Here is a 27,425-nt window from a genome sequence, read left to right on the forward strand (position 1 = left end):
CATTTATTTTCAGAGTTGTCATGCTGCATTTTTTTTTTAAAGATTTTATTTATCAACTAATGAGAAAGATAGGAAGATAGAGAAGAAGACCCAAACATCACTCTGGTACATGTGCTGCCGGGGACTTAACTCAGGACTTCATGCTTGAGAGTCCAGTGCTTTTTCTACCTTCCAGACCACTATATTATTCTATAAAAATTACTACATATGGGGGCTCAGCAGTAGTGCAGCAGGTGAAGCACATATGGCGCGAAGGGCAAGGAACTGGCAACTGGCTACCCAGCTGCACGGGAAGGGGAAGTGTCGCTTCACAAACAATGAAATAGGTCTACAGGTGTCTCTCTCTCTCCATCTCTTGTCTCCCCCTTCTCTCTCAATTTCTCTCTGTCCTATCCAACAACAATAGCAATAACAACAACAAGGCAACAAAAATAGGGGAGGGGGATAGCCTCCAGAAGGAACAGTGATTAGTAGTGCAGGAACAAGCAGGCCCCAGAGATAACCCTGGAGGCAAAAACAAAACAAAACAAACAAAAAAAAAAAAAAAAAAACTAAATACGGCAATTATTTGTTCATTATTTTGTAATGCAAAATTATTCATTAAATTTACTTTAAATTAATGAAATCACTTATACAATGTAAAAAATTTAAAAATATATACTAAGTGTGTCTTGACCTTTCTGACAACGTAGGTAATTGAGAATTACCACCACTGTCCAAAAAGTCATGATACATATTTATACAGAAAAACATTTTATTTACTGATTTTAGATAGAGACAGAAAAATTAAGAAGGAAGGGGGAGAGACACCTGCAACACTTCGTTTTACCACTCATGAAGCTTCTACTCTGAGGGTGAGGACTAAGGGCTTGAACATTGTGCATTGTAATGTATGCACAGAACCAGTGTGCCACCACTCAGCCCCCTTTCCCTCTATTTTTTTAAGAACACAGAGCTACGAATATGAATGCATGCCTGACATTCCAGTGACCTCAAAATTTTACAGGTTAATTTAGAATTTTAAAAATTAAATTTCAGGGAGTCGGGCTGTAGTGTAGCGGGTTAAGCACAGGTGGCACAAAGTGAAAGAACCAGTGTAAGGATCCCAGTTCGAGCCCTGGCTCCCCACCTGCAGGGGAATCGCTGCACAAGTGGTGAAGCAGTTCTGCAGGTATCTATCTTTCTCTCCCCCTCTCTCCATTTCTCTCTGTCCTATCCAACAACAACGACAACATTAATAACTACAACAATAAAACAACAAGGGAAAAAAAGGGAATGAATAAATAAATTTAAAAAAACAATGTTAATATAAAAAATTAAATTTCATAATATCCCTTTTATATCACTAATAAACAATTTAAGTATATTTTTAAATTTTGATTTATAAAATGGAAACATTGACAAGACTATAGGATAAGAGGGGTACATTTCCACACCATGCCCACCCCCAAAGCTCCATAGCCAATCCCCTCTCTTGACAGCTTCCCTATTCTTTACCCCTCTGGAAGTATAGACCCAGCATCATTATTTAAGTCTTTTAAGACACTAATCGGGAGTTGGGCTGTAGTGCAGCGGGCTAAGCACAGGTGGCGCAAAGCACAAGGACGGGCATAAGGATCCCAGTTCGAACCCCGGCTCCCCACCTGCAGGGGAGTCGCTTCACAGGCGGTGAAGTAGGTCTGCAGGTGTCTTTCTCTCCTCCTCTCTGTCTTCCCCTCCCTCTCTCCATTTCTCTCTGTCCTATCCAACAACAACAACAATAATAACTACAACAATAAAACAACAAGGGCAACAAAAGGGAATAAATAAATAAAATAAATATAAAAAAAAATTTTTTAAAAGACACTAATCTTAGATAGGGGTTTTAATATTTAATAGTTACCTACCTTCTATGGATCACACAGACTTAGTAACTACATGAAAGTTTCAAATAAGTACCCCAGATGTATATATTAATACAACAAATACTTTAAAAATTTCAAAGAGGTCCTCTCTGATGTCTCTCATCCCAAGATTCTATTATCGCAGTATAAGAACTCCCATGTAAATCGCCGAGAAGTTTATTGTTCATTGCTTCTGAAATAAACATTTTACTATGGTATCATTTTAAAAAAAAAAAATCTAATGTCTATTTCAGAAGAGATATAACTGCTATCTTGACTTGCTTTCCAAAATGAGTCCTGACTACTTAAAATGCTGAAAGTGGGGGCGGGCAGCGGCATTTTACTATGTGCAAGGACCTAAGTCTAAGATCAAGTCCCTAGTCCCCATCTGCAAACGTCTCTCCCATTTTCTTTCCCCCACTCCTCTCAATTTCTCTTTGTCCTATCAAATAAAGAATAAAAACAAAACAAAACGGAAGTGGTGGTGGTCAAAGCAGTGAATTCTGTGGAGGCACCAAACCCCAGCGATATCCCTCATGGCAATAAAATAAATAAAATGTTGAAAGTATAGATTATCTTCATCCCTGGGGAAGAAATATACAACTTTTACACAGCCATGAATTTAATATATATATATATATATATATACACAAAAATATATAGTCATCATACTCTACCTTGTCATACTTGCTACTTGAGCCAAAGCCAAAAATTAAAAGATGTCCATGAGAGTCTGTGCATGCAAAATGCTGACCATCAGGAGAGCATTTGCAGTCAAACACTGCACCATGTCCTTGGCCTTCAATCTGAAATATAGTTAACCAATAATCAGAGTATTGCCTTTTAAATATAAAGAATAGACCAGGTCACTATTATTACTGGAATTTTATGGTAAGAGATATTATAAGTATATATACCCTAATGAAGCATCACACTATAGTAATCAAAACTTATGAATATTCATGAAAAGGGCCAGACAATAACCTTGAAAACCAAAGTTTGCTCTTTATCTGAAGACCAAATACAATTTATAACATAAAGTAACACCAATGTCCCCCACCCACAAAGTTCAGCTTCATATCTTTAGTACAGATTTAAAATATAATTGCTCCTTACATTCCATCTTATCAGTATTAATCAAGCCCTTTCAACAAAGGCTGCCAGTGTGTAGTAAAGATAGTGATGTAATTCTTGAAAGTAGTAGCCAGAGATCACTGCTTACAAACAAGACACTTTTTTTTTTTTTGGTACTAAGTTCCCTTGATGGCCTGATTCTTCCTTTAAACGGTGAATTTCAAAGGTTAAAGAAAAGGTTTTTTTTACCTGATAATTGTTTTCTGTTTTCCAGTTCCATTAATCCAGAACGAATGGGTTTCTCCCTGCAACCTGTCAATCAAACAGAGGTGGCCAATCACCACTCTGAATTTTTTTTTTTTTTTTGCTCTCAGTGTTTCTTCAGACTATGTTCCAGTTGAAAACTTCTTTAGCAGTGTTCTGAAAGAGGTAAAAATTCTACCCTTTCTAAAGCGCAACTAGGGACTGAATTTCAGAAAACAACTAAAATAGGGAGTTGACTCCCTAACAGCTAAGGATGATTTTCAACAAATGCAACTGGATTTCTGGATTAGCAGAATCGGAACACACACACATTATCAGGTAAGAAATACCACCTCCTCTCTGTTCCGTTATCCACTGATCTAGAACAAACTGAGTTTTATTAGTACATCCCAAACCAAGAGATGATATGAAAAGAGAAATGATACTTGCCTCTTGAGAGCAAAAGATAATGGCAGAGGAATAGATGTACAGTTTACCAAAAACAGAAGTGAGACTAACATTCAGAAGTAAATAACTGATTTTGCAAGGAAAGTCTTGCATTTAGATCAAGAGAAAATAATGCTCTAAAAGGGTTCTGACTAAGAAATTTATTTCATATTACAAATGAGATTAACTCAAAAAGAAAACTAGACTTTGAAAAGGAATGAGCACAGCGATGTTCAATAATGCTGTTTGAATACAGAGAGAATGGAAGAAAAAAGAGTAACTTCACATATGAAAGAAATCTGATGAAATATTGCTTTAGCAATATACCTGCAAGAGTTATAAAATCAAGAAAACTCTTTATAAATTAAATTTTTCTTAGTTATGAAGATAATCAAGAGATAAGAGAACAAAGGATGGAACTAATTTCAAATCTACGTTATAAGTATTTCAAAATAAAAATACTATTTTCTCCAACTTAACAGTGCAATGTAGCTCAGTATTTATCTTAAAATAAAAGACAAGTAGAAAAAAAATATATCAGGATGTCTTTATTGTTCAATGTTTTATAAGCAAACATGTTTCATGATTGTTTATTATAAAGCAATCTTTATGAGTAAGTTTCCTCTATACAATTTTATAGAATTCTATATAAAAAATGAAAGTGATATAGCCATGTGTTAATATTTTATTTTCCAGTTCACTAAAAAAATTTCACAATATGAGAGAAAACAGAAAAAGCAAACACTTTATTAATCTCTAACAAATGTTTCCAGACCTGTAGCACAAATATTGGGTTGTCAGAAAAGCTATGACATGGCTTTTATTGGCTTGTTTTTCTTCCTGTTTTTCAATGCAAAAATGCATCATGACTTTTCCAAAAACTTAATAATAAACAAAGATCACATTCCTAGACATACAGTAGACTAGAGAAGAGACTTGAAATAAGACTGGCATAGCAATGTCTAAGGACATATGATAAATGTTTACAAGCAGGGTTGAATATGCAACAGAAAATAGTGAGACTTAGCTTCAAAAAGAAACCAAAAAAGTGATGTTTAGATAATTCTGCTCTAAGTTTTTCTCCTTCCTTTTTTTTTTTAGGGTGAGGACTAATCAAGCCTTGGATACCATGCCGTGTATCAAAGCTTTCACAGTTACAGTTGGCAGTGTTCTTCTAAACCACAAAATTCAGACAATGCCAAAAAATATATATATAGTGATCCCTATGAAAATCACTGCTACCTATACAGCACATCCTAGTGTATATGTCAGGATGGCATATCCACAGTACAAAGCATCTATATAATACTAAGTGCCTTGTAACAGAATTCCAATTCACTCATGAATCAATTTAAAAAGATGTAACTTTGCTCATACTCTTAAAACTTATCTTTGGTAATCACTCTTCAGATTAAAACACACACATACACACACACACACACACACACACACACACACAATACAAAATACAGACCAGGAAATCTAGGTGGTAAAGATTTTCACCTTCCTAAATTAGGGTCAAGCTACTTATGAGCAAGTTTTCTCAAAGAACCAGCTTAATAATAAAGGCACTATTTGATTATGAATATGCAACAGAAAGTAGTGAGACTTAGCTTCAAAAAGAAACCAAAAAAATTTTGTTAATATTTATTTTACAAGAGACAGGTAGATTGGGGGCTGGGGGGGGAGAGAGAGAGAGAAGCCAAAGCAGCATTCTGGTATTTGTGATGCTGGGGATCAAATCTGAACCTCATGACTGTGAGTCCAGAACACTGCTTTTATGCTACCTCACAGGCCATAGAAAATATCTCTCTATATTAAAGTCATGTGGGCCTAATATAAAATTAAATATTGTACTAATTAACATGTATTAGTACTTATTGCAGGTGGTAGTAAATTACAAAATAGAACTTTAACAGTTTTTTTTTAAAAAAACTCAAATTTAAAGAATCTATCCCTGTAGCAAAATCAAATATACTTGCCAAATTTGGGGACATGTAAATAAAAATTACATAATAAAAGTCATATATTAAATTACAGTAAAGAAATTTGCTGAAATAATTCCTGAGTCTGAGTTCTCTGAGCATAGCAGTACTTACTTACTAATCAAAGTGTCCTTGACATTCAATCTCCTCTTTGGCTTTGACATTTTAGCATGGCATCCTCCTATTATAATGACTAAAGACTGTGATCTCTTCTCCATTCTCCTAACTATGACTATTTCTAAAAGTGTGAAGTCTTTTATGCTTAATCTCAAGGGGGCAGCACCAATTCACATGAAAAACTTCGACTTCTTTCTCTACACTTCTACCTAGTCCCTATGTATTCTATCTGCAATTTGCTGGCTGGACATGTCTACAAAGGTAACTTAACACTACAGCACATACTATTGACTACAACATACTATTGACTACAACATACTACTGACTTATTTCAGTCAATAGTATCAATGTTAAAGTCACCTAGACTCACTATTCGCTACACATTTACTGACTCTTCCTGTCACTCTTATGCCCTGAAGCTTTTATTAAACTCAAAGCATCAAGTCCTTTCTTATTCACAAACATCTTACTAGCCCTAAGATTTTCATTATCATTTTGCTGGTGAAAGTAGTACTCCCACATTCAATGTGCTATCTGAAATGCCACTGACAACCAAATTGTTTTTCTCTACAAGTGCTTGAAATAAAAATTTAACGACCCCCAAAAAGTTTGACTTTTCTTTATGTTTACAAGATAATTTGAGACCAGTGACACGCCACTTCAACTTTTATTTTTCATATTATCAACCCATCTTTTAGATAAATGCTCTATACTATTCTACGAATAGCTTTGTTTTTTTAAAATATTTATTTCCTTTTGTTGCCCTTGTTATTTTATTGTTGTTGTTGTTGATGCCATTGTTGGATAGGACAGAGAAAAATGGAAGAGGGGAGACAGAGAGGGGAAGAGAAAGAGACACCTGCAGACCTGCTTCACCACTTGTGAAGCGACTCCCCTGCAAGTGGGGAGCCGGGGGCTTGAACTGGGATCCTTACGCGCGTCCTTGAGCTTTGTGCCACGTGCGTTTAACCCTCTGTGCTACCGCCCGACTCCCTACACTTTTTTTTTTTCTTTTGCCTCCAGGGTATTGCTGGGGCTTGGAGCCTACACCACAAATCCACTGCTCCTGGAAGCTATTTTTACCCCCTTTTGTTGCCCTTGTTGTTTTATCATTGTTGTGGTTATTATTATTCTCATCATTGATGTCATTGTTGTTGGATAGGATGGAGAGAAATGGAGAGAGGAGGGGAAGACAGAGAGGGGGAGAGAAAGACATCTGCAGACCCACTTCACTGCCTCTGAGGCAACCCCCCTGCAGGTGTGGAGCTGGGGGCTCGAACCGGGATCCTTACACTTGTCCTCCCTTGCGCTTCGAGCAGTGTGTGCTTAACCTGCTTTGCTACTGCCCGACCCCGAGCTCTTTAAGTGATTATGTTGTTATTTAGAAAATTATTTTTCTTACCAACCTTTTTCCTATTTATCTTTCAAGCCTAAGTCCAATTTTTTTTTTTTTTTTTTTTTTGGTCAACAAAATCTTCTCTTAATTATTCAATATTAATTCCTATTATCTACAACTAGCCATTTCCCCCCTCAAATGCCATTTAAAACAATCTATCCTTATAGGTGTATTTCATCTCAGCTTAATAGTTAACTCTGTAGAAACAAGGATCATGTGTTGCTCTTCTTTTGGTATCTGTATTGTGTATATACAAGTATTTGCTAATCAAAATATCTTCATCTACACATTTACATTTTGTGTATCTTTTAGATATTCCCTTAAAACTATCAAATTCTAAACAACCTATGACAGCAACTCAAAGACCATGTCAAAGAATTACTAGATAATAGTTATGTACACAGTACAGCATATGGTAGCAATCTAATATCCATGGAACACATTTTAAGATGTCTTTTGATAGTAAGACACAGGTAAGAATCAGAATCCAAAGCACTCCATAAATCAGGAAGAAAGTGACCATAACTGAAGTCTAGCATCAGAAGACTAAAGATACATCCTTAATTAGAATGAATGGAACAAGGACTGGAAACATCAATGAATCTTTTTAACACTCCAAATACAGACATGTCATCTCAACAGATGATGACAGGAATGAAGGAGGTGGAAGAGAGAGAGATCTAGATACAAATGAGAATATGATATGAGATAAACCTGTTTAAAGTTACTTTTTTCCCCCCATTTTCTAAATACATGCAGCTATAATGGTCTAAAACTAAAATAGAGATCACACTGAGAACAGGTTAATGCCAGAAGTATATATGTAGAAAAAATTCTGAGTGGTGGATTGGCAGTCTCTGCTTGTTTGGAACACGTTGCAAGGAGGAATAATAAATACAGTTCTGGATTAGTGGACACTGGAACATTTTAAAAAATATCTTTCAAGTAAAAGAAACATTAAGAGAACAATTTCAAAAATAAGGAAATCTTTAATTAAATATTGTTATATGGAATTCAACCGTGAAACAGCAAGAGTAAAGCGAAAATCAAATTCAGTAAAATTGCTTCCTATTTCTAGCAAGAGACATATTATACTCTTCAATTAAAATAAAACCAGACAGAAGACAACTATTGCTTTAAAATAACATGACAGAAATAAAGATATGGAGCAAGAAAGTCATAGGCAAAGCTAGAGCATTAGATACAGAGAAAAGAAAGATAATGCAAAAGTGCCAGAAACATGGGCAGAGCTGCTCATATGCGTGGTTACAAACCCAACAACTTTAATTTACTTTCAAATAATTGTTAAGAAATTTGAAAGTCTTTTCTTATCTTTTTTTAAATTTTATTTATTTGCTATTGGATATATAGAGAGAGAAATTGAGAAGGAAGGGGAAGATACAGAGGGGAAAAGACAGAGATACCCGCAGCCCTATGGCACCACTTATGAAGCTTTCTCCTTATGCACTGTAATATGCACATTTAAACAGGTTAGCCACCACCTGGTCCTGCTTTTTCTTATCTTCTCAAATTAATTTAATATTCACTTACAACTTGTATTTAAAGCTTAGCTGTACCATGGTAATTTAATGGGGACAGGGCTACAGAATAATTCTTTAGTAGCATTGATGGTTACATTAAACATTTGAAGCTCTCTACTTCTTTGAGGGAAAGGGCCTATTATAATAAATGTGCTTTACCTCACTGCAGAGTTTGCACACATTTCCCAGTTATTTCTGAGAATGATTTCTTAGCCTCGTAACATTTAATTGGGAGTTTATAACCCTGAACCTATAATTTATAGAAAAACTCTAGCCATAACAAAGTGATGTTTACTTTCCACCACTGTCAAAGGCAGATTGTGGGCTTGCTAAACCGAAACCGTTTGAAATATTCTCCATAAGCATTATCTGCTTACAATTAAATATCCAAATATATTTAGTGTTTAACCCCAAGAGTGATATAATCAGGACTGTTCACCTGGAACAAGTTTTAGAAAACTATGTATATAAACCACATCTAGAACCAAAACTTGTTCTCATAATGAGTAATTTCATATTTTAAATGCTTTCCATTGAGAAAAAATATAGTCTCACAAGACTGCTATTGTCTTAGGGGCACAGTTTCACATATACCTTACGTATGTGCAATACATCTCACCACCACAAAGTGCCATCTCCCTAAGGTTGGTCTGACAAAATAGTTGTTTCATAGTCATAATCAACTCTATAATATTCTTTTAAATGTCTTTCTCTTATACAGTTTTAAGAAGAAAGGAAAGACTTAAAGTCCAACTGATTTTTATCATTCAGATTCTCTAATGAGAGAAAATGCTAACAAAAATATAAGGAAAACAATTTCATTGGCTTCTTTTAAAATAATATAACTAGCAAACTGAGAATCTGGTTATAAGATTTTGAAATAAATTAGGCTAGTATGCAAGCAAAATATTAAATATCTTTTCTCTGTTCTTGATCTCAATCAATTTATAAATTTAGGTAGTCCTAAAATACAAGTCATGGCTGGTTACAGAAACAAAAACTTAGAATACTCATCTGAATGATCATTATCAAGGAAATGCTTAAGTACTAATCTTTCATTTTAATACTATTTAAGTGTTATTAAAAGATATTCAATAATTGCCATACATGAGACACTGGCATTTAAAAGAATTCAACCTTTCAGCTCCAAAAGACATTTTGATGTAAGATTTTGACTATCCCTAGCACTGAAAAAACATTTTTATTTCTGTAACAGGCAAGAAAAGTGCACCAAAATGCAGATTAACACAGTTATTTTAAATTTTAATGGAAAGTTTAATTATCATAAAAAGACAGGCACATTAAAGCCATACTCTCAATTCTACACATTTCCTAATGAACTGTGTTTTTAAGAATCTATATATACATTAAAGGTATGCTTTATGCTTTCCATACCTTTAGGCAATGTTTAGTGGTGAATCTATAATAAACTGCCATTTTAAAATGTACATGAAATATTTCTAAATCTTAATAAACCCTTTCTGACCTGAAGATGGTGTATTACACTATATTTAATTCATTTTCTAATCTTTCAAAGAACCACAACTGGTAATTCTTTATGGTACTCAAAATATTTGATAAACTGAATTAATAATAATTATCACTATACTACCAGGAGTTAAGTCTGTACTTAAACCATTCTGGCATTTAGTAATTCAAAAATTTACTTATTAGCAATGCAGAGCCAACCAGCAGTCAGTATGGCCAAAATTCAGTATTCATCATAGCAGACAGTGCATAAAGCTTTAACTACTCCCTATAATTGTTATTTTTCTTAATAGAAGTGCTGAATGCTTTTATTTTTCATGTGTCCAGATATAAAACGATGAAATGAACTAAAGTGTGAACAGCAAAAAGTAGAGTACTTAATAAATTAAGAGCCAGAGAGGAAAAGAAAAAAGCATCTAAGTAATATGATCGTAGGTCTATTCAATGCCATCATGAAAAATTTCCCCCTGAACATATCTATGCCTGAGTACAGATGAAGTTAACTGTGCAATGACCAGTAATAAATGCAGCCAGCATCAACTATACATTAGCAATATACAAAAAATATGTATGCTTAAATGCCAAGGAGCTTTATACCTATATAATGTATGTAAACCGGCATGAAGCACTTCATCTCTATAATGAATAGCTTCTCCATTGAGAATACCAGTCATCCTATGACCTACCCTGACGACATCACAAAGTTTTCATGAGACTCAATGAGGTAATATGCAGAAATTATTAAAAATCATGCAAAAATATAAAATGAATTTGTTTTTAATGAGATAAGGATTATTTTGTAGTTTCTTTTTAATATGGGCTATATATTTTTAATCCTTTTCCAAAAGTTTTTCTCAGTTTGAAGATTCTCTGACTACATTAAATTCTATTTATTTGTTTTTTTCCACCCTCTAAAAATACTTTTTGGGGGGCCAGCTGGTGGCATGCTTGGTTGAGGTGACATGTTACAATGCATAAGGAACCAGGTACAAGCCCCTGATCCCCATCTGTAAGGTATACCTTTCTACACTTTCTTTCTCCCTCCCTTTCACCTCCTCCAACCTTGATTTTTCTGTCTCTATCCAATAAATAAGTAAACACTAAAAGAAAGATGCTTTTCTTAAGATTCATTATAAAAAAATAGGAAAAACCATTGTGCAAACTTAATAATTTTCAAGGCAGTGATACAACCAATCTTTTAGCTAGTTTCTAAGATTATAACATGGCTGACTTCTAGTTGTATTACTAATTTGCAATGGTTTATTAGAATCTGAATTAGAATGGTTTATAATCTCATGATACTGCAATTTTTGAATCCACTGATTGGTAATTAGAATGATGACTTACCTGATGACAAATTCACCTTTTTAACTTCCAAGGTGAAAGCAATATTCAAGTAAACTTTCCTCCATCCTACTAGTATTAATACACTAAATCCCTTTGAAATTACCAAATGAAATCACCAACATGTGTAATTCACTGCGATTTCTCAAAGCTATGAAAACAGCCTGATGTAACTAATTTCTTTATTTGATAGAGGAGTTTCAAAAAGGAACCAAAAGCACAAGAACTGAAAAGCAGAAAAGGAAATCCTTTACTAGTATATATGTGGACTTGGTTATCTAACAGTCTCCTCTATTTAGAGAAACTTTATATTGGTATCTTATAATTTTGCAAACCACTATTAAATCAAGAATAAACCCCCAATACTGTACTTTAAAAAAAAATGCAAATAATCACTATGGAAATCCATCTGTCATTACTGGTACTCCAAACAGCCACACTTTTAAAGAGTCTTCACTTAATAAAAATTCCTCTTCTTTATCATCAAGAAGTACAGTATTAGTCTTATGAGATTTTTTTCAGAAGTCACTAAATTACTGTATTGTGAAATAATTTTTGCAAAAATATTCTGACCACACTGAATCGGACTATTCATTACTAGAGGTATTTCACTCAGCAAACTATGCCAAATGCCCTTTGCAAAATATGGAGGGCAATGCATTTTTCCCCAAAATAAATACAGAAAATTTAATTAGATGAAAGGCAAGAATTGCTAATTCTTTGATTTTATTATCTGTTTAATAAATAAAATAAAGAGTTTCACATCTAAGAATTCTGAGCAACACCCCAATGCAAATAGCACTGGGAATAAAACTGAGAGACTCAGGTATAAAGAATTGTGCCCCACCACTGAGCCTTTTCCCAGGCAGCTGACTTAAAATTTAAAATGGTTGTACTTGAGTAAGCACTACAGGGCTACTGATAAAAGAGTAACAAAATGTAAATATTTAAAGATAAGATTTCCACATGGCTTTCCAAATATTTCTTCTATGCTGCATCTTCACAAAATAACCAGTAGGAAAAAGAAAAAAACCTAGCTATTAGAATATATTGGCATTATAATATTTACAGTAATTTTCATTTATGTTTACCATTCAACAAGTGTGGAATAGTCTTTTTTTTTTTTTTTAATTTCAAGCCAAGATAGTATTTAAACCAATTCATAAATGGATTTCCTTAGTGATATATTGACTAACCTACAACAAGAAGGCCCCAAATTTTTACGATTACACAATTAAAGAGATTGATAGTTACCATATTGAAATAAGATCGAATTTTGACTCCTCTTGCTAGATCCCACACTATCACATTTCCATCATGACCAGCAGAGAAGAGAACTCTTGGATCAAATGGGTGTGGCTCAAGAACAAATACTTCATCTTCGTGACCCTGAATATTTTTGAAGTGGCAATGAATTATAAATGTCAAAAAAGAAAAAAAAAATCTAGCTAAGTGCTAATTAACATAGCAACATCTTTTTTTAATTTTAGTTTTAAAAACCACTAAAATGACCCAAGCCTCCCATTTTATTGGTATACAATGACAGATCTGAGATAATTACGGTTGTCTAGATATTTGCTATGTTCCAGTAAAACCTGAGGGCATTATAATAATGTTGCAGTCCTACGTTGGTGTTCATTTCCAAACTAAGTGTGTTTAACAGCATTTTAAGATTATTCTCATTCTCCCACTAAAGCCTGTAGCCCACACCTAACATCCAAAAAGTTTTCAACTTACATTCTTTATTTCTTAATGAAAACATCTCACTCTATGTTTTCAGTTATACAAAGTTTAAAGTAATATTTTTTTCTCACCATCAGGACATGAATTAGTTGACCGGTGTAAGAGTTCCAAACTTTAAGAGTCATATTATTAACAGCTGTTATAACTGTATTATCATGCCGATCCCATGCAACCATAGTCACTTTCATTTTTGTGATTTTATCTTCTATTCCTTGAAGGTTTTGGCTGAAAGTGAAGGCAGTATTTGTTTATACCGATGCTGCTGAACTTCAGTCTATTTTGTTATGACTTAAACTCCTTCATCAATGTGGGTAACTATCACTTAAAAGAATTTTTTTTAAAAAAAGATTTGATTGGGGGCTGGGTGTTAGTGCACCTGGTTGAGCGCCCATGTTACAATACACAAGGACCTAGGTTTGAGCTCCCAGTCCCCACCTGCAGGGGGAAAGCTTTGCAAGTGAAGCAGGGCTGCAGGTTATCTCTCTTTCTCTCTCCCTATCTCCCACTCCCCTCTCAATTTCTGGCTGTCTCTACCCAATACATAAAGATAATAAAAAAAAAATTAAGTTTGATCAAAGGAAATCTGCATTTAATAAAATAAAAAGTTTGACTCAAGAATGAATGACAGCAAACACTACATTGCTGATTAACAAAACCCAGGTGACCAGCACTCTCCAGAGTCATTAGCAGTAGGTAGATGACCTTGAATAAATAGCATTGCTGTAAAACTCCCAGAAAGCTGTACAATGCTGGTCATCCTATCATCTTTAATGCTGCAGTTGTGAGGTGCTAAATGGTTAGTTCTCCAATCAGACCACTGCTCACAAAAACAAGTATTAAATACTGATGAAAACAATGAAATCACAGCCGTTGTAATATGCAATGAAAATTGCTTTTAGCCAAAGAAAATCATTAGCTACATCAGATCAATCTTCTTTCTTGAGAAAAATGTGTTCTATATTCTAGAAACACTAAAAAGTTACTATTCTCACATCATTACCTTCTCCTGAACAAAACTGAACTTTGCAACATACCTTTACATGTCATATATTCAAAGATGATTTCTTACCCTGCTGGGCGAGTAGCCATATCCAATAAAATGCTCTTCCACTCTCTTCGTTTAAATTGCCATATACGTGCTGTCCCATCACGACTTCCACTTACAAACCTATATGAAAAGTAACCCAAATCCCCAAAGAAGAATATGTGCTTTACCAAAATGCACTTTCCAAGACTTTTGTTTTTAATAAAAATACTACATAGAACAACACTCAATGTTACTAGCACAGAATTCTAAAACAACAGAATACTGCATATCCTTTACAAATGTAATGATGTTTTAAGGTGCTTTTTCTTTTCCTTTTTGATTGGCATGAAGGTTACTGATCGGGCTTGGTGCAAGATTAATCCACAATTTCCAAAAACCATTATTTTATTTGAAAGGACAGAGAGAAACTGAGAAGAAAGGGGGAAAAGGAGAAATTCCTACAATACCACTTCATTACTCATGAAGCTTCCCCCCAACAGGTGGGAATAGGAGGCTTGGAGGCAGACCCTTGTGTGTAACATGCAATCTACTGTCTGCACCATAACTCAGGCCCCGAAACTTTAACTATAAATTTCATAAACACATCTCAAAACAGAACTCAAAAGTAGTTCAAGCCCATTAATTTGAACCATTAAAAAATACTGATTTCCTTGTCAATATTAATGTACCTGATAGGGCCAGGTGGTAGCACATATTACCAAGGGGCCCAGGTTCAAGGCCCAGCTCCCCAATTATGAGTGGGGGAAGAGGGTGCTTCACAAGTGGTAAAGCCGATCTGCAGGTGTCTTACTCTCCCTCTATCTCCCCTTCCTCTCTCATTTTCTCTATGTTCTATCTAGTAAAAATTAGAACGAACGAACAAAAAAAGGGGAAAAAATGGCCTCCAGGAACAGTGAATTCCTAGTGCAGGCATTGAACTCCAGCAATAACTCTTAGAGGAGGGTGAGGGGCTAACATCTGTTGAATTCAAAGTTCTTAAATAAGCTTTGCTTAAGTTTATAACAGTAAGATTCAAACAATACTACCAAAACTGATGACCAACAAAACAATTCTGCTCCAACATTAAATTGTGATATATTTGTAAACACCAATGAAAGTCTTGCTACAGACTGATACGTTCAGAGAATATGTGGACAGAAATCTCGTTTATATAAAATGGCCAGATAAACCTGCAGCATTTCAAATATAATACAAAGAATTGGATTCACATGTATGTGAAGGCAGGTTAGTCACTTTCTATTAAACTTGGCCAAGATCTTAATTTTAAGAAGTTAATTTGGATACAAATTCTAGTTAACATCTTATCTTTATTTAAATCTGACCAGCAAATATATATATATATATATATACATATATATATACTTATATATATATTACCTGTTACTAGTGTTGGAAAACTGGATACTGTCAACTTTGTCCTATATGTGAATAAAAAAAGAGAAGATTCTAAACATAAGCTGATAAGACTTATTTAAATCATACTCATTTAATTATTTACACCAATACTTACAGTATGAAACTCCAATTCTGATATTTTCTCTGGCTGACCTGATCCAAAAAAATAAACTCTAATAATATGATCTGTGCTTCCTGTGGCCAGAAACATTCCACCTAAAGAAAAATTACATTTATAAATGAAACACAATTTCCTATCTCTGAAAATTAGATGATAAAAAGCAACCAACATTACCACAAAACATATTAAATGCTTACTGTCTTACTAAAACTATTCATGTAACGGAAATACAATCTGTAATAACGTCTAATCTACATTTATGAAAGACATTTGCTAACAAATCTTAAAAGTTTTCCTTCTACAAATTATTTAACTAAATGACTTTATAATCTTATGTTAAAATCACTAGTCATCCTCACTAGAAATCATGTCTTTGAGGTGATAATGTACCTCTCTTGGGATGACAGATACAGGTCTCTATTAAGCAAAGCACTTGCATGGCTGAGCCACCAAGTTCAATGCCCAAGCACCAAATATGCTAGAACTGAGAAGCTCACTTGCTCTCCTCCCTCTTCTGTATTGCTCATAGAAATAAGCAAGTATTTTGTTTTTACAAAGTTCTGTTCTAGGCTGGGGGTATGGTCGAACTTGTCAATGCTCATGTCCAGTGGAAAAGTAATTACAGAAGCCAGACTTCCCACCTTCTGAACTCCATAAAGATCTCTGGTCCACACTCCTTTTAAAAAAGGGGAGGAGTGAAGCTGCTAATGGAGAGGATGAGATATGAAACTCCAGTGGTGGAGACTGTGTGGAACTGTACCCCTCTTACCCCATTATCATTATTAAAATCACTCATGAGAAAATAGTGAGTCGGGCGGTAGCACAGTGGGTTAAACGCAGGTGGCACAAAGCGCAAGGACCTGCGTAAGGATCCTAGTTCGTGCCCCCAGCTCCCCACCTCAGGGGAGTCACTTTACAGGCAGTGAAGCAGGTCTGCAGGTGTCTTTCTCTCCTCCTTTCTGTCTTACCCTCCTCTCTCCATTTTTCTCTGTCCTATCCAATAATGACATCAATAACAACAATAACAACTACAACAATAAAACAATAAGGGCAACAAAAGGGAACAAATAAATAAAAATTAAAAAATTAAAAAGGAAACACACACACACAAACTTCTGTTCTACTTCTCTCCACTTAAAATTCTGTAAGCTTTTAGGACATAACTTATCAGTGCGTCATCTGTGCAAACTGGGCAATCAAATAAGCCTGCTTTCCTCTAAACTCTCATTAAGACTATCTTGTAGCATATACAATCTAATTCACATTCCAGTGACTACTGTATGCAATTTATGCTTTTAGAATCAATACCTCCAGTGTTGGAAACAGTGTTGTTTGGCTCAGGGTACTTTGCATGCATAATGGCAGTGTTTGTGTTACTACTAAAAGAAAAATCGCCAAAACAAAATGTATGTCATCAATTTGCAATCACTTATCCTAAGTACAACACAGCTATAAAAGTCAAAGATAAAAGTATGAATGGAATAAATGTGGGAAAGAACTGGTATTGAAATCACTAAATATGGGGCCAACGTGCTAGTGTACCGGATTGAGTGCACGTGTTACAATGGCTAGTGTACCGGGTTGAGTGCAGCACGTTACAATGTACAATGACCCAGATTCAAGTCCCCAATTCTCTGTCTGTAGGGGGAGAAGTTTTGCAAGCACTGAAGCAGGGCTGCAGATGTCTCTCTTCCTATCTCCCCTTCCCTCTTGATTTCTCTCCTATCAAATAATGAAAAAAAGTAACATTAAACCTATCATATTTCATTCTCATTAATTTTCAACTCTCCACAGATAATTTTCTTTTTTTTTATCTTTTTTTTTTTTTTTGCCTCCAGGGTTATTGCTGGGGCTCAGTGCCTGCACTAGGAATCCACTGCTCCTAGAGGCTAATTTTTCCCCTTTGTTGCTCTTGTTTATCATCATCGTTGTCATTGTTGTTGCTGTCATTGTTGTTGGATAAGACAGAGAGAAATTGAGAGAGGAGGGGGAGACAAAGAGGGGGAGAGAAAGACTTGCAAACCCACTTCACCACCTGTGAAGAGACACCCCTGCAGGTGGGGAGCCAGGGGCTTAAACTGTGATCCCTGAGCCAGTCCTTGAGCTTTGTGCCATGTGCACTTAACCTGCTGCACAACCACCCGACCCCCCACTTTTTCTTTTCTTTTTTGATACAAAGTGAGACAGAAAAGGATAGGAAGAGAGAGACAAAGAGTAAAGACACCTGCAGTATTGCTCCACTGCTCACAAAATTCTGTCCTCCCCTCCACTGCACTCATGAGCATGGTAATGCATGTATTCATCCTTCAATGATAGTGATGATAATGCTCAAGCAAGGCTCAACAACTTGGCATGGCAGTACACGACCCAAATGAGCTATTTCACCAGTCTGAGATAACTACTCCTAAATATTAACTAAGAACAATATGGAGAAAAATAATGAATAAAGGTGCTTAAGTATCAAATTTATTTTACCTACCTAGGAAGTACCTCCAAAATCTATAAAGATATAACATTTAAAATACCTCTCTTTGACAGGCTGGGAGTATGGATCAACCTGCCAACACCCACGTTCAGCGGGGAAGCAATTGCAGAAGCCAGACCTTCCACCTTCTGCACCCCATAGTGACCCTGGGTCCATACTCCCAGAGGGATAAAGAATAGGAAAGTTATCAGGGGAAGGGATGGGATACGGAGTTCTGGTGGTGGCAACTGTGTGGAGTTGTACCCTTCTTATCCTACAGTTTTTTGTCAGTGTTTCCTTTTTATAAATAATATTTTTTTAAAAAAATACCTCTTCCAAAAATTATACCAAAATTTATTCTTAAACAGTCTCCATTTTGTTTATTTGATTCTATTGTTTGATTTTATTAGTGTATTACTTACTGATTTCTAAAAAACAAAAAAATTAGCTACATGTACATAAAACCTGAATTCAAATGTTTCTAAATTAATTCAAGATCATCCTCTAGTATCTGTATGAGACTATAATTTGTAACATAAGAATATTTTCCTAAATTTTGTTTCACTAAAATCTTTATGATTAACAGTAAGCAAAATATTGGGGAGGGGGGAAAAAAATCTTACCAGCGCTAAATGAAGAACAGATCATTTGAACTCCAGGCCGAGGTCGTTCTGTAAATTTTGTAGGTCTTGGACTACAAAACAAACAAAGGAATTTAAGATGTCATCAGGATAGGGTCAGATGGTCCTATGCCTGGTTGACCACACGTCATAGTGCACAAGGCTCCTGGTTCAAGTCCCAGTTCCCCATCGCCAGAGGGAAAGCTTCATTCTCAGTGATGCAGTGCTGTAAGCCTGTCCTCCCCCCCACCTCCCTCTACTACTTTCCCTCCCCTCTTAATTTGTCTCTATCCATCAATAAACAAATACAAATTAAAATATATATACATAAATGTTTATCACTAGAAATTATCTTCTACAAAAGTTTACCACAAAAAAAAAATCAAAAGTAAAATAATCTAAGGCTACCTTCAAAAACATATTGAAGCCACTATGTCATAATCAATATATTCGGCAGGAGCTCTAGATTACACAGAAATCCACAAATAAGAGAATCCCAAAGTCACTATTACACAAGGCATGTAGCTATTAATTACACTTCTAACCAAACTTAGCAGCTTCTTGAGGTTTTCATACAATAGTAATGCAGAGTCATATGACAAAATTATTTGTAAATATGAACACACTACCAAAATGTGAGCTTCTCTGAAGAACTGTATATAGCTAAAACTTTTCCACTACTGTTAATTAAATATCTCCTCCTGTTAGCTTCTAGTATAACAAAGAATGGCTGTTAAGACTACAAATAATAATAATACTCCCAGATTTATCCTAATGAAAATTAAAGGCTATTTGACTATAATGCTCACTCAAAACACTCATTCACAGAATAAAGGTCACAGTTATATCTACTCTGCATATTTGTATTATAAACTACATATATTGACACTAATAACATCAAGTTCTTAATGTCACAGTCAACCATATTAAAGAAATTAATTACAGATTTTATAGGTGATCAGCACCAATGCTAGTGATCGTTACAATCACTAGCCATTTATCACTGATTAAGTCCTTCTTAACATACAGTTTGAGGGGGCCAGGTGGTGGCGCACCTTTAAGCACACTTGTTATAATGTGCAAGAACCTGGTTTGAAGCCCCGCTCCCCACTTGCAGAAGGAAAGCATCGCAAGTGGTGAAGCAGGGCTGCAGGTGTCTCTGACTCTCTTGCTCTTTCTCTATCTTCCCCTTTCTCTCAATTTCTGGCTGTCTCTATTCAATAAATAAATAAATAAAAATACAAAAAATATACAGTTTGAGTTTTTCTCAGAATACTAACATCAACAACAAAAAAACCCAGAAACTCAAAAAAATTAGTCCTCAGCTGGAGAATACTGAACATTTTTCAGAGTTCATAGTATCCACCATCAGTTTTAATCTTATCATCATTCAGGAAAACAATGTATAAATTGTTTCATATCAATTATATATTCTGAGCAATAGGACTATTTTTTTCAGTGACACAGAGCACAGCAAAAAACAAACTATTAGCTGGGGCCAGGAGATAGCTTACTAGGCAGAGTGTGAACCTGTGCTCTAATTCCAGCAACACCTAAGAGTATCAAGGATAATACTGATGAATTTCCTTCGACAGTAAACCAATACTGTGCTGTCTCTCCTTTCATTCTGCCTATCCCTTCGCTCTCTCAGAGTAAAAAACATGAAAAGCACCATTTAAGACTCATAGGATTGGAGAAGATCCAGTGCTATGGTTTCTCCCTACCACCACCACCACCCTTACTCTCATTCTGAAAGAAAGAGAATGAGTTAAGTCTGTACAGAAGTGATGGAACTACACATGTGCAGGGTTCTAGTACTCCTCCATTGCCCCCACACACCCCTATTAAAATTACTATAAATTCCTATGATAAAAACACTAAGTAGAAGACAGAAGGAAATTCATACAGATTTCCAGACTGATTCTATATAAAAAACACATTTATGTGTGTGTGTGTGTGTGGGGGGGGTGTACCTGTTAGGATGTATGGGTGATTCTACATAAACAATTCTGAAAAACATCATCTTACATAGAAAAATTCATTTTTCAAGAATCAGGAAAAAAAATATTACACTTCTTAATGTAATCCTCAAAAAGCTTAAAATGAGTGTAATTTCATAAAGCAATTTTTATTTCTATTTTAATCTGAAGATTGCTAGTCATATTTTCTGCTCTCAGAAAACAAGATGAGGGGGCCCGGATGTGATACTCCTGACTGAGCACACAAGTTACCATGTGCAAACAACCAGGTTTGAGCCTCTGCAACCCACCTATGGGGGGAAACTTTGAGTGGTAAAGAAGGCTGCAGGTGTCCTTCTTTCTCCTTCTGTAACTTCCCCCTTTCCTCTCAATTTCTATACGTCCTATGAAATTAAAGGGGGGAGGCTCCCAGGAGCAGTGGATTCATAGTGCTAGCAACAACTCCCTACAAAAACCCTGATAGTAAGAAAAAAAAATGACATGAAAACAAGATAGGAATGGACATAAGTTAAATCAGAAGGAAAAAAAATTAACTGCTACTACTGTTCACTCACATTAGTAAAATATTTAAATTTTTATCTAAATATAAAAATATTTTAATATTCCAAATATTCAGAGTGAAACCAAAGTGAAGATAATTTGCTTTCTCCAAGAATATTTTTTAATTGCAAACTGCTTCTCAAACCATTTACCAAGCCAATTTATGCTACGCGAATTGCCATTATCTCTTATTTTTCTCTACAGATATATACACATACATAAGCTATTATCTAAACACTACTGTTTAAAAATATCAAAGATATATAAAAATTATTTTGTTAGATAGTTCAACTTGGGTTGAAATTTTTTAAGAACTAATTGTTAAGATATACTTTCTAATCTAAACTGTAACTCTAGGGTCAGGAACATGATACAAAAGTAGAAAGCTATCCTTCCATGCATGAAAATCTTGGTCTGATCTTCTCAGCATCATATGAGAGAGTAATAAAGCCAAAAAAAAAAAAAAAAAACCTGAATGAATAGTGGAGAAGACTCAGGTCTTGCTCATAGAAACTGAACTGGGGACATGGCTCAGTGTCAGGAGCATATGCCTTGCATGAGCAGGGCAGACCTGAGACCTGATCCCTAAAAATGCAGTAAATAATAGTAACAATAATAAATTACATTCAATCTTTAGAGCATAGAGATGGCAATTTTAACACTGTACAACCACTAGACACACCATCTCCTGATTCATAAACTATCTATGGCTAAGTTTAGCACTATTCCTTACTAGATAAACAGCAGAGATAGCCTGCGACAAATAGAATAGGGCCAAAGAGCAGAGAAGAGTTCCATTTCTGGTCATTAAAGCTTTTTTGAGGGCCCAAGTGGTGGCACACCTGGTTGAGCACACACATTACAGTGTGTAAGGACTCAGGTTTGATTGAGCCCCTGATCCCTACCTGCAGGGGGAAAGCTTTGCAAGTGCTGAAGCAGTGTTGCAGGTGTCTCTCTCTCTCTCTCGATCAACCCATTCCCTCTTGATTTCTGTCTCTATCAAATAAAATAAAGATAATAAAAACAATAAAAAAGAAAAAACATATAAACTTTTTTGCTTTAAGTACAAGAAAGTCATTTTACCATTTTTTGTTTCAGTTACATTAATCCATGGATATGCTGACCAGTCATCTCTCTCTGTCTCTCTCTCTCCATATATATATATAATAATTGAGGTGAAAGCACAAATATACCAAGATAATAACTGAGGTGAAAGCACAAATATAAAGTGCTAATATGAGTCAGAGGGGAGGCTGAATTAACCTACATTGATATGATTAAGAACTTATTTTGAGGCATGAAAAATCGGAGGAACCATGAAAATCATGGGGAAAAAAGGTCAGTTAAGAGTCAAGATGAATTTCTACTATTTACTTATAAAGAAAAAAGTTAATTTATTCCACTGCTGATTCGTTCATATTTTCACAATGTCAATCACTAATTAAATCCATTTATTATACATAATAAAAGAACAACTGACTTTATTTTGAGGGTTCCAGCATCCCACAGCCAAAAGCAAATAGTGCCATCTGCTCCAGTAGAAGAAAGATATCTCTTTGAGCCATTGCACAATGGTGAGAACTGCAAAACAATCAAAAGGAAAAGAGTCTGTATGAATGACAGAGTCTAAATAATAATAAAATTAGATTTACCCTGTAAAGAGCAATTAGCAGTTAAAAAATATCCAGAATTGCCAAATGCCATGACAACTATATGAATTTCTACTGTAATGTCCATATATTAATAAAGAAAGCAGAAGTGTTCCTTTGTGACTTTTGTTGGTTTCATACAGTTAATTATAAAATTAACTTCCTAAAGGATGCCTTTATTATAAACACAAAAAAGACATTACAGGGATTAAAACAATTACCTGTAGTGATGTTATAGATGCACTGTGGCCCTGAAGAACAGCCAAAGGAGCACAAGTTCGAAGACACCACACTCGAATCATTTTATCGCAACTTCCAGCTGCTATCATGGTATTTTCATAATTTACAGCCATGTCTGATATTTCAGCAGCATGTCCTCTTAAAGTTGCTAATAACCTCCCATCATCTGTTGCCCAGATTTTCACAAGGCAGTCATCAGAACCCTTGAAATAAGAATGGATGTCACGAAAATTAACTCTACACACTTTTAAAAAAAAAATTATTTCATATGAAATTGGCTCTGATCATGAAAAGATGAAGAGACAACCTACTGTAGTACCTCTGAATAGACCAGAGTCAAACGTTTACCTTCTAAGTGCTTGACTTTAGGCAAGTCATACATGCTTACTGTTCCTCTGCAAGATCTGCATACCTGACAGGGGTGTTGGTTAAAAGCTATAAATGGATTACCTACTATTGTTACTTCTGTAGGTGGTAGCATCTCAATCTTACTCTAATAATGCTTGTATTTTTTAACAAAGAACAAATATTTCATGTGGCAATTACAGAGTAAAGTGTGATGGAAGGCATGAAAATGCCAACAAGGACCATACTTAAGAGTATGAAGTGAAGGGATAAAGATGAAATCAGGAGAAAATCTGAAGGACATTTAATGGCATATTAAGGAAATGATAGTTTAATAGTGATCACTTAAGATTACCAAGCAGGTAGTTATCAGGATCAGATGTGTTGCTTCCAAAGACCATCTGAGATCAGTGTGAATTAGGCTACAAAGTATGACTATTTGATAGCTGAAAATAGCATAGGCAGGAGAGAATGAGTGCCAGAACTGAGGCTATATCGAAAAACAAAGATCAGAATAGAACAGCTATCGTGGAGATGAGTGTGATCCTACTGTGAGCTATGATAAGGAGCTGTACTAGGCTATGATTTCAGAAAGCTAATCTGTAATACCACCTAGGATATGCGAAGTGAAGTGTATTAGGTATTTGCTGAATCAAAAAAAAAAAAGTTGAAAGCACTTATTCAACTATTTCTTTTATGTAATCATAATTAGGTTCAAAATTTAAACTGTTTCTTTGAAAGTCACTGTTTTAAGTAAGTTACATACTAAATTATGATTAATCACCAAACAAATAAATCTGCACTGGATCACTATCTTCCTTTTTATTACTATAAAATTTGTAGGATTACTGTGAAAAGTAATTATATGCTATAATGTATGAATTTTCTTCTTTTTTTATACCACACCTGAACAACAACAAAGAAATCACGATGAAATGAATGGGTATTTTCATGGGTATTTAATGATGACCAAGAATGTATAGGTTTAGGAACTTAAAATTCTCAAGCAAAATTTTACTGTAAATTTACAAAATCTTTGTGTTAAAATATCAGGTCAGTGCAGAGCAACATAGCTCTACCAAGAGACAAATCAGTATAATTATTGTTTGTGGAAGAGTTAGTAAGAAAGGGCAATGTTTCTACAAAACAGGGACTGACATATCTATAGAGAGACAGATACAATGGTAAAACCATGTGCCTTTAAAACAATATGCTCTATAGCTTTGGACAGAGAAACAAAACTAAATCACACATTTACACTATTATTTCTCTTAATATTTTTTTCCCCTTTCCAAAAAGTTCCTATTTTCTGGATCCTTTTGGAAAACTATAGACTCTTAGAAAGAAAAAAAAAATTCAGATGAGTAAGAACAAATATTGTCATTCTCTCTGTACAGAGACTATGTAATGTCTTGCATATTTAGCTTTGATGTTCTTTCTGGTAAAAAAAGTTTCCAGTTCTCTATAACATAGCTTTCTACTTGTCATGTACTTGACTATTAAAATTCACCTTAAAATCTAGAAGGGAAAAAATTCTCCTACCCAATCAGTAGTAAGAAATAGTAAGCAAGCTTATGAAACAAGTTCAGTGACAGGGTATTCAAATCACTCAGATGGTACGTACAAGCTGAAGCAAAACCTGAAATCTATAAACACCAAACACAACACTTTAGAAAAGGCAACATGAAAGGGAGGAAATTAAATATTTATGTATTTATTTATATTAGAAGATAAAAAGTGACAACAATTTGAACTGTTCACTAGTGAAGAAAGTACTTTATATGACAGAACAGTAAATGTTAAGGGTTGACTTCTGCAAGCAGAAAATTATATACATTTGGAAACAGTACAAGAGGTTACTTCTGCTCACATAAACAATTTACACAGTAAGAGCTGGAAACCATTCCTTGGTAAAAAGGAAATATCAAAAATAGAAAAAAAGAACAACAGAAATTACTACTTTGTCATAAAAATATTTAAACATAATGTCTTGCTTTTGGCATTCCTTGTAAAATAAACAAATTCTAATTTTACTTGTTACTTATTACTAACAGCTGCATACATCAAAAACTTTAATTATTTGACAGAATTAAATGTTAAATATATGTGATTTCTTTCTTTTTTTTTCCTATTTTTAATGTTTATTTATTTATTACTGGATAGAAGCAGAGAGGAATTGAGGGGAGGGGGGAGTTAAGACAGGGAAAGGGAAAGAAACCTACAACCCTGCTTCACTACTCATGAAGCTTTCCCTTTGCAGGTGGGGATCAGAGGCTTGAACCTGGGTCCTTGGGCACTGCCTGGCCCCTCAATGCGATTTTCTTATTCTAGCTAAAAGGTAATCTTCTCTTAATGCAGTTAGAATTGCTTTTAACTTTAGTTCAGTATTTCTTCAAGAAGAGGCCATTGATTTTCTTTTTTTTTTAATTTTTTAAAATTATTTTTATTTATTTCCTTTTGTTGCCCTTGCTTTATTGTTGTAGTTATTATTGTTGTTGATGATGATGTCGTCATTGTTGGATAGGACAGAAAGAAACGGAGAGAGGAATGGAAGGCAGAGAGGGGGAGAGAAAGACAGACACCTGTAGACCTGCTTCACCACCTGTGAAGAGACTCCCCTGCAGGTGGGGATCCAGGGGCTCGAACCAGGATCCTCACTCCAGTCCTTGTGCTTTGTGCTACTTGTGCTGAACCCACTGCGCTACCGCCCGACTCCCTGATTTTCTTTCTAACCAATCACACTTCTCTGCCTTAGTACCCTAAGCTTCAATGTAAATCATTTTTATATATGCCCAATTGTCTGTCACCCTTTTTACCTTACCAACCATGACTAACCTTGTATCTTATTCATCATTTGCTATAATCCTACTCCCAAGATGTCAAGTAGCTTTATAGAAAAGAAGACAAGCCCACAAAATCAGCAACGTGAAAACTCCGAAATCCACTTTTTATTTTCTACACACTACCTACATCATTCTTCTCCTATTGAGTTTTATTTTTCATTTCTAGAATCCAGTCCTATTCCCTAAGTAAGACCTTCAAACAATTTCATATTGAAAAATAAGATCTGTTTGCTATGAATTCAATTAACCATAACTGCTCTCGATATACCTAGCTTCATCTATTCTTCTGGAAGATCAGTGCCTATCAGTGGTCTCTTCTCATACCTTAAGTTTGTTCTTAACTCCTTTCCTTTGACCCAGTTTTACATACACTTTTCTTCCTCTAAAGTATCATACTATAAACTGTTCCCACCACTACCAAATATTCATGACTGAACATTTTCTATTATTCAGACTTTATCTCCCAGAACTTACAAAAACACACAATTTTCGGGAGTTGGGTGGTAGCGCAGCGGGTTAAGCTCGTGGCGCAAAGCGCAAGGAGCGGCATAAGGATCCTGGTTCAAGGGCCCCCGCTCCCCACCTGCAGGGGAGTCACTTCACAGGTGGTGAAGCAGGTCTGCAGGTGTCTATCTATCTCTCCGCCCCATTTCTCTATCCAACAACGACGACAACAACAATAGCTACAATAACAATAAAAACAAGGGCAACGCACAAGGACCGGCATAAGGATCCCGGTTCGAACCCCGGCTCCCCACCTGCAGGGGAGTCGCTTCACAGGCAGTGAAGCAGGTCTGCAGGTGTCTATCTTTCTCTCCCCCTCTCTGTCTTCCCCTCCTCTCTCCATTTCTCTCTGTCCTAGCCAACAACGACAACTACAACAATAAAAAAAAAAAAAACAAGGGCAACAAAAGGGAATA

The 27,425-nt window shown here is 35.2% G+C and overlaps 1 protein-coding gene across 2 annotated transcripts in view; it reads right to left on the reverse strand.

Annotated features, from left to right (window-relative positions):
- Positions 1-27,425, reverse strand: part of PHIP (pleckstrin homology domain interacting protein) — a 121,611-nt gene that overhangs the window by 61,335 nt on the left and 32,851 nt on the right. For both annotated transcript variants that reach the window (XM_060205423.1, XM_060205422.1), the window contains exons 8-16: positions 23,299-23,520; positions 22,909-23,009; positions 18,913-18,983; positions 15,820-15,920; positions 15,687-15,727; positions 14,331-14,429; positions 13,333-13,486; positions 12,773-12,907; positions 2,561-2,689 (exon numbers count right to left, since the gene is read on the reverse strand). In XM_060205423.1, coding sequence (XP_060061406.1) covers positions 2,561-2,689; positions 12,773-12,907; positions 13,333-13,486; positions 14,331-14,429; positions 15,687-15,727; positions 15,820-15,920; positions 18,913-18,983; positions 22,909-23,009; positions 23,299-23,520 — 1,053 coding nt within the window. The remainder of the gene's footprint in view (positions 1-2,560; positions 2,690-12,772; positions 12,908-13,332; positions 13,487-14,330; positions 14,430-15,686; positions 15,728-15,819; positions 15,921-18,912; positions 18,984-22,908; positions 23,010-23,298; positions 23,521-27,425) is intronic.

Source organism: Erinaceus europaeus, chromosome 13 (assembly GCF_950295315.1).
Source record: "Erinaceus europaeus chromosome 13, mEriEur2.1, whole genome shotgun sequence".
In the NCBI taxonomy this organism is placed as follows: Eukaryota; Metazoa; Chordata; class Mammalia; order Eulipotyphla; family Erinaceidae; genus Erinaceus; species Erinaceus europaeus.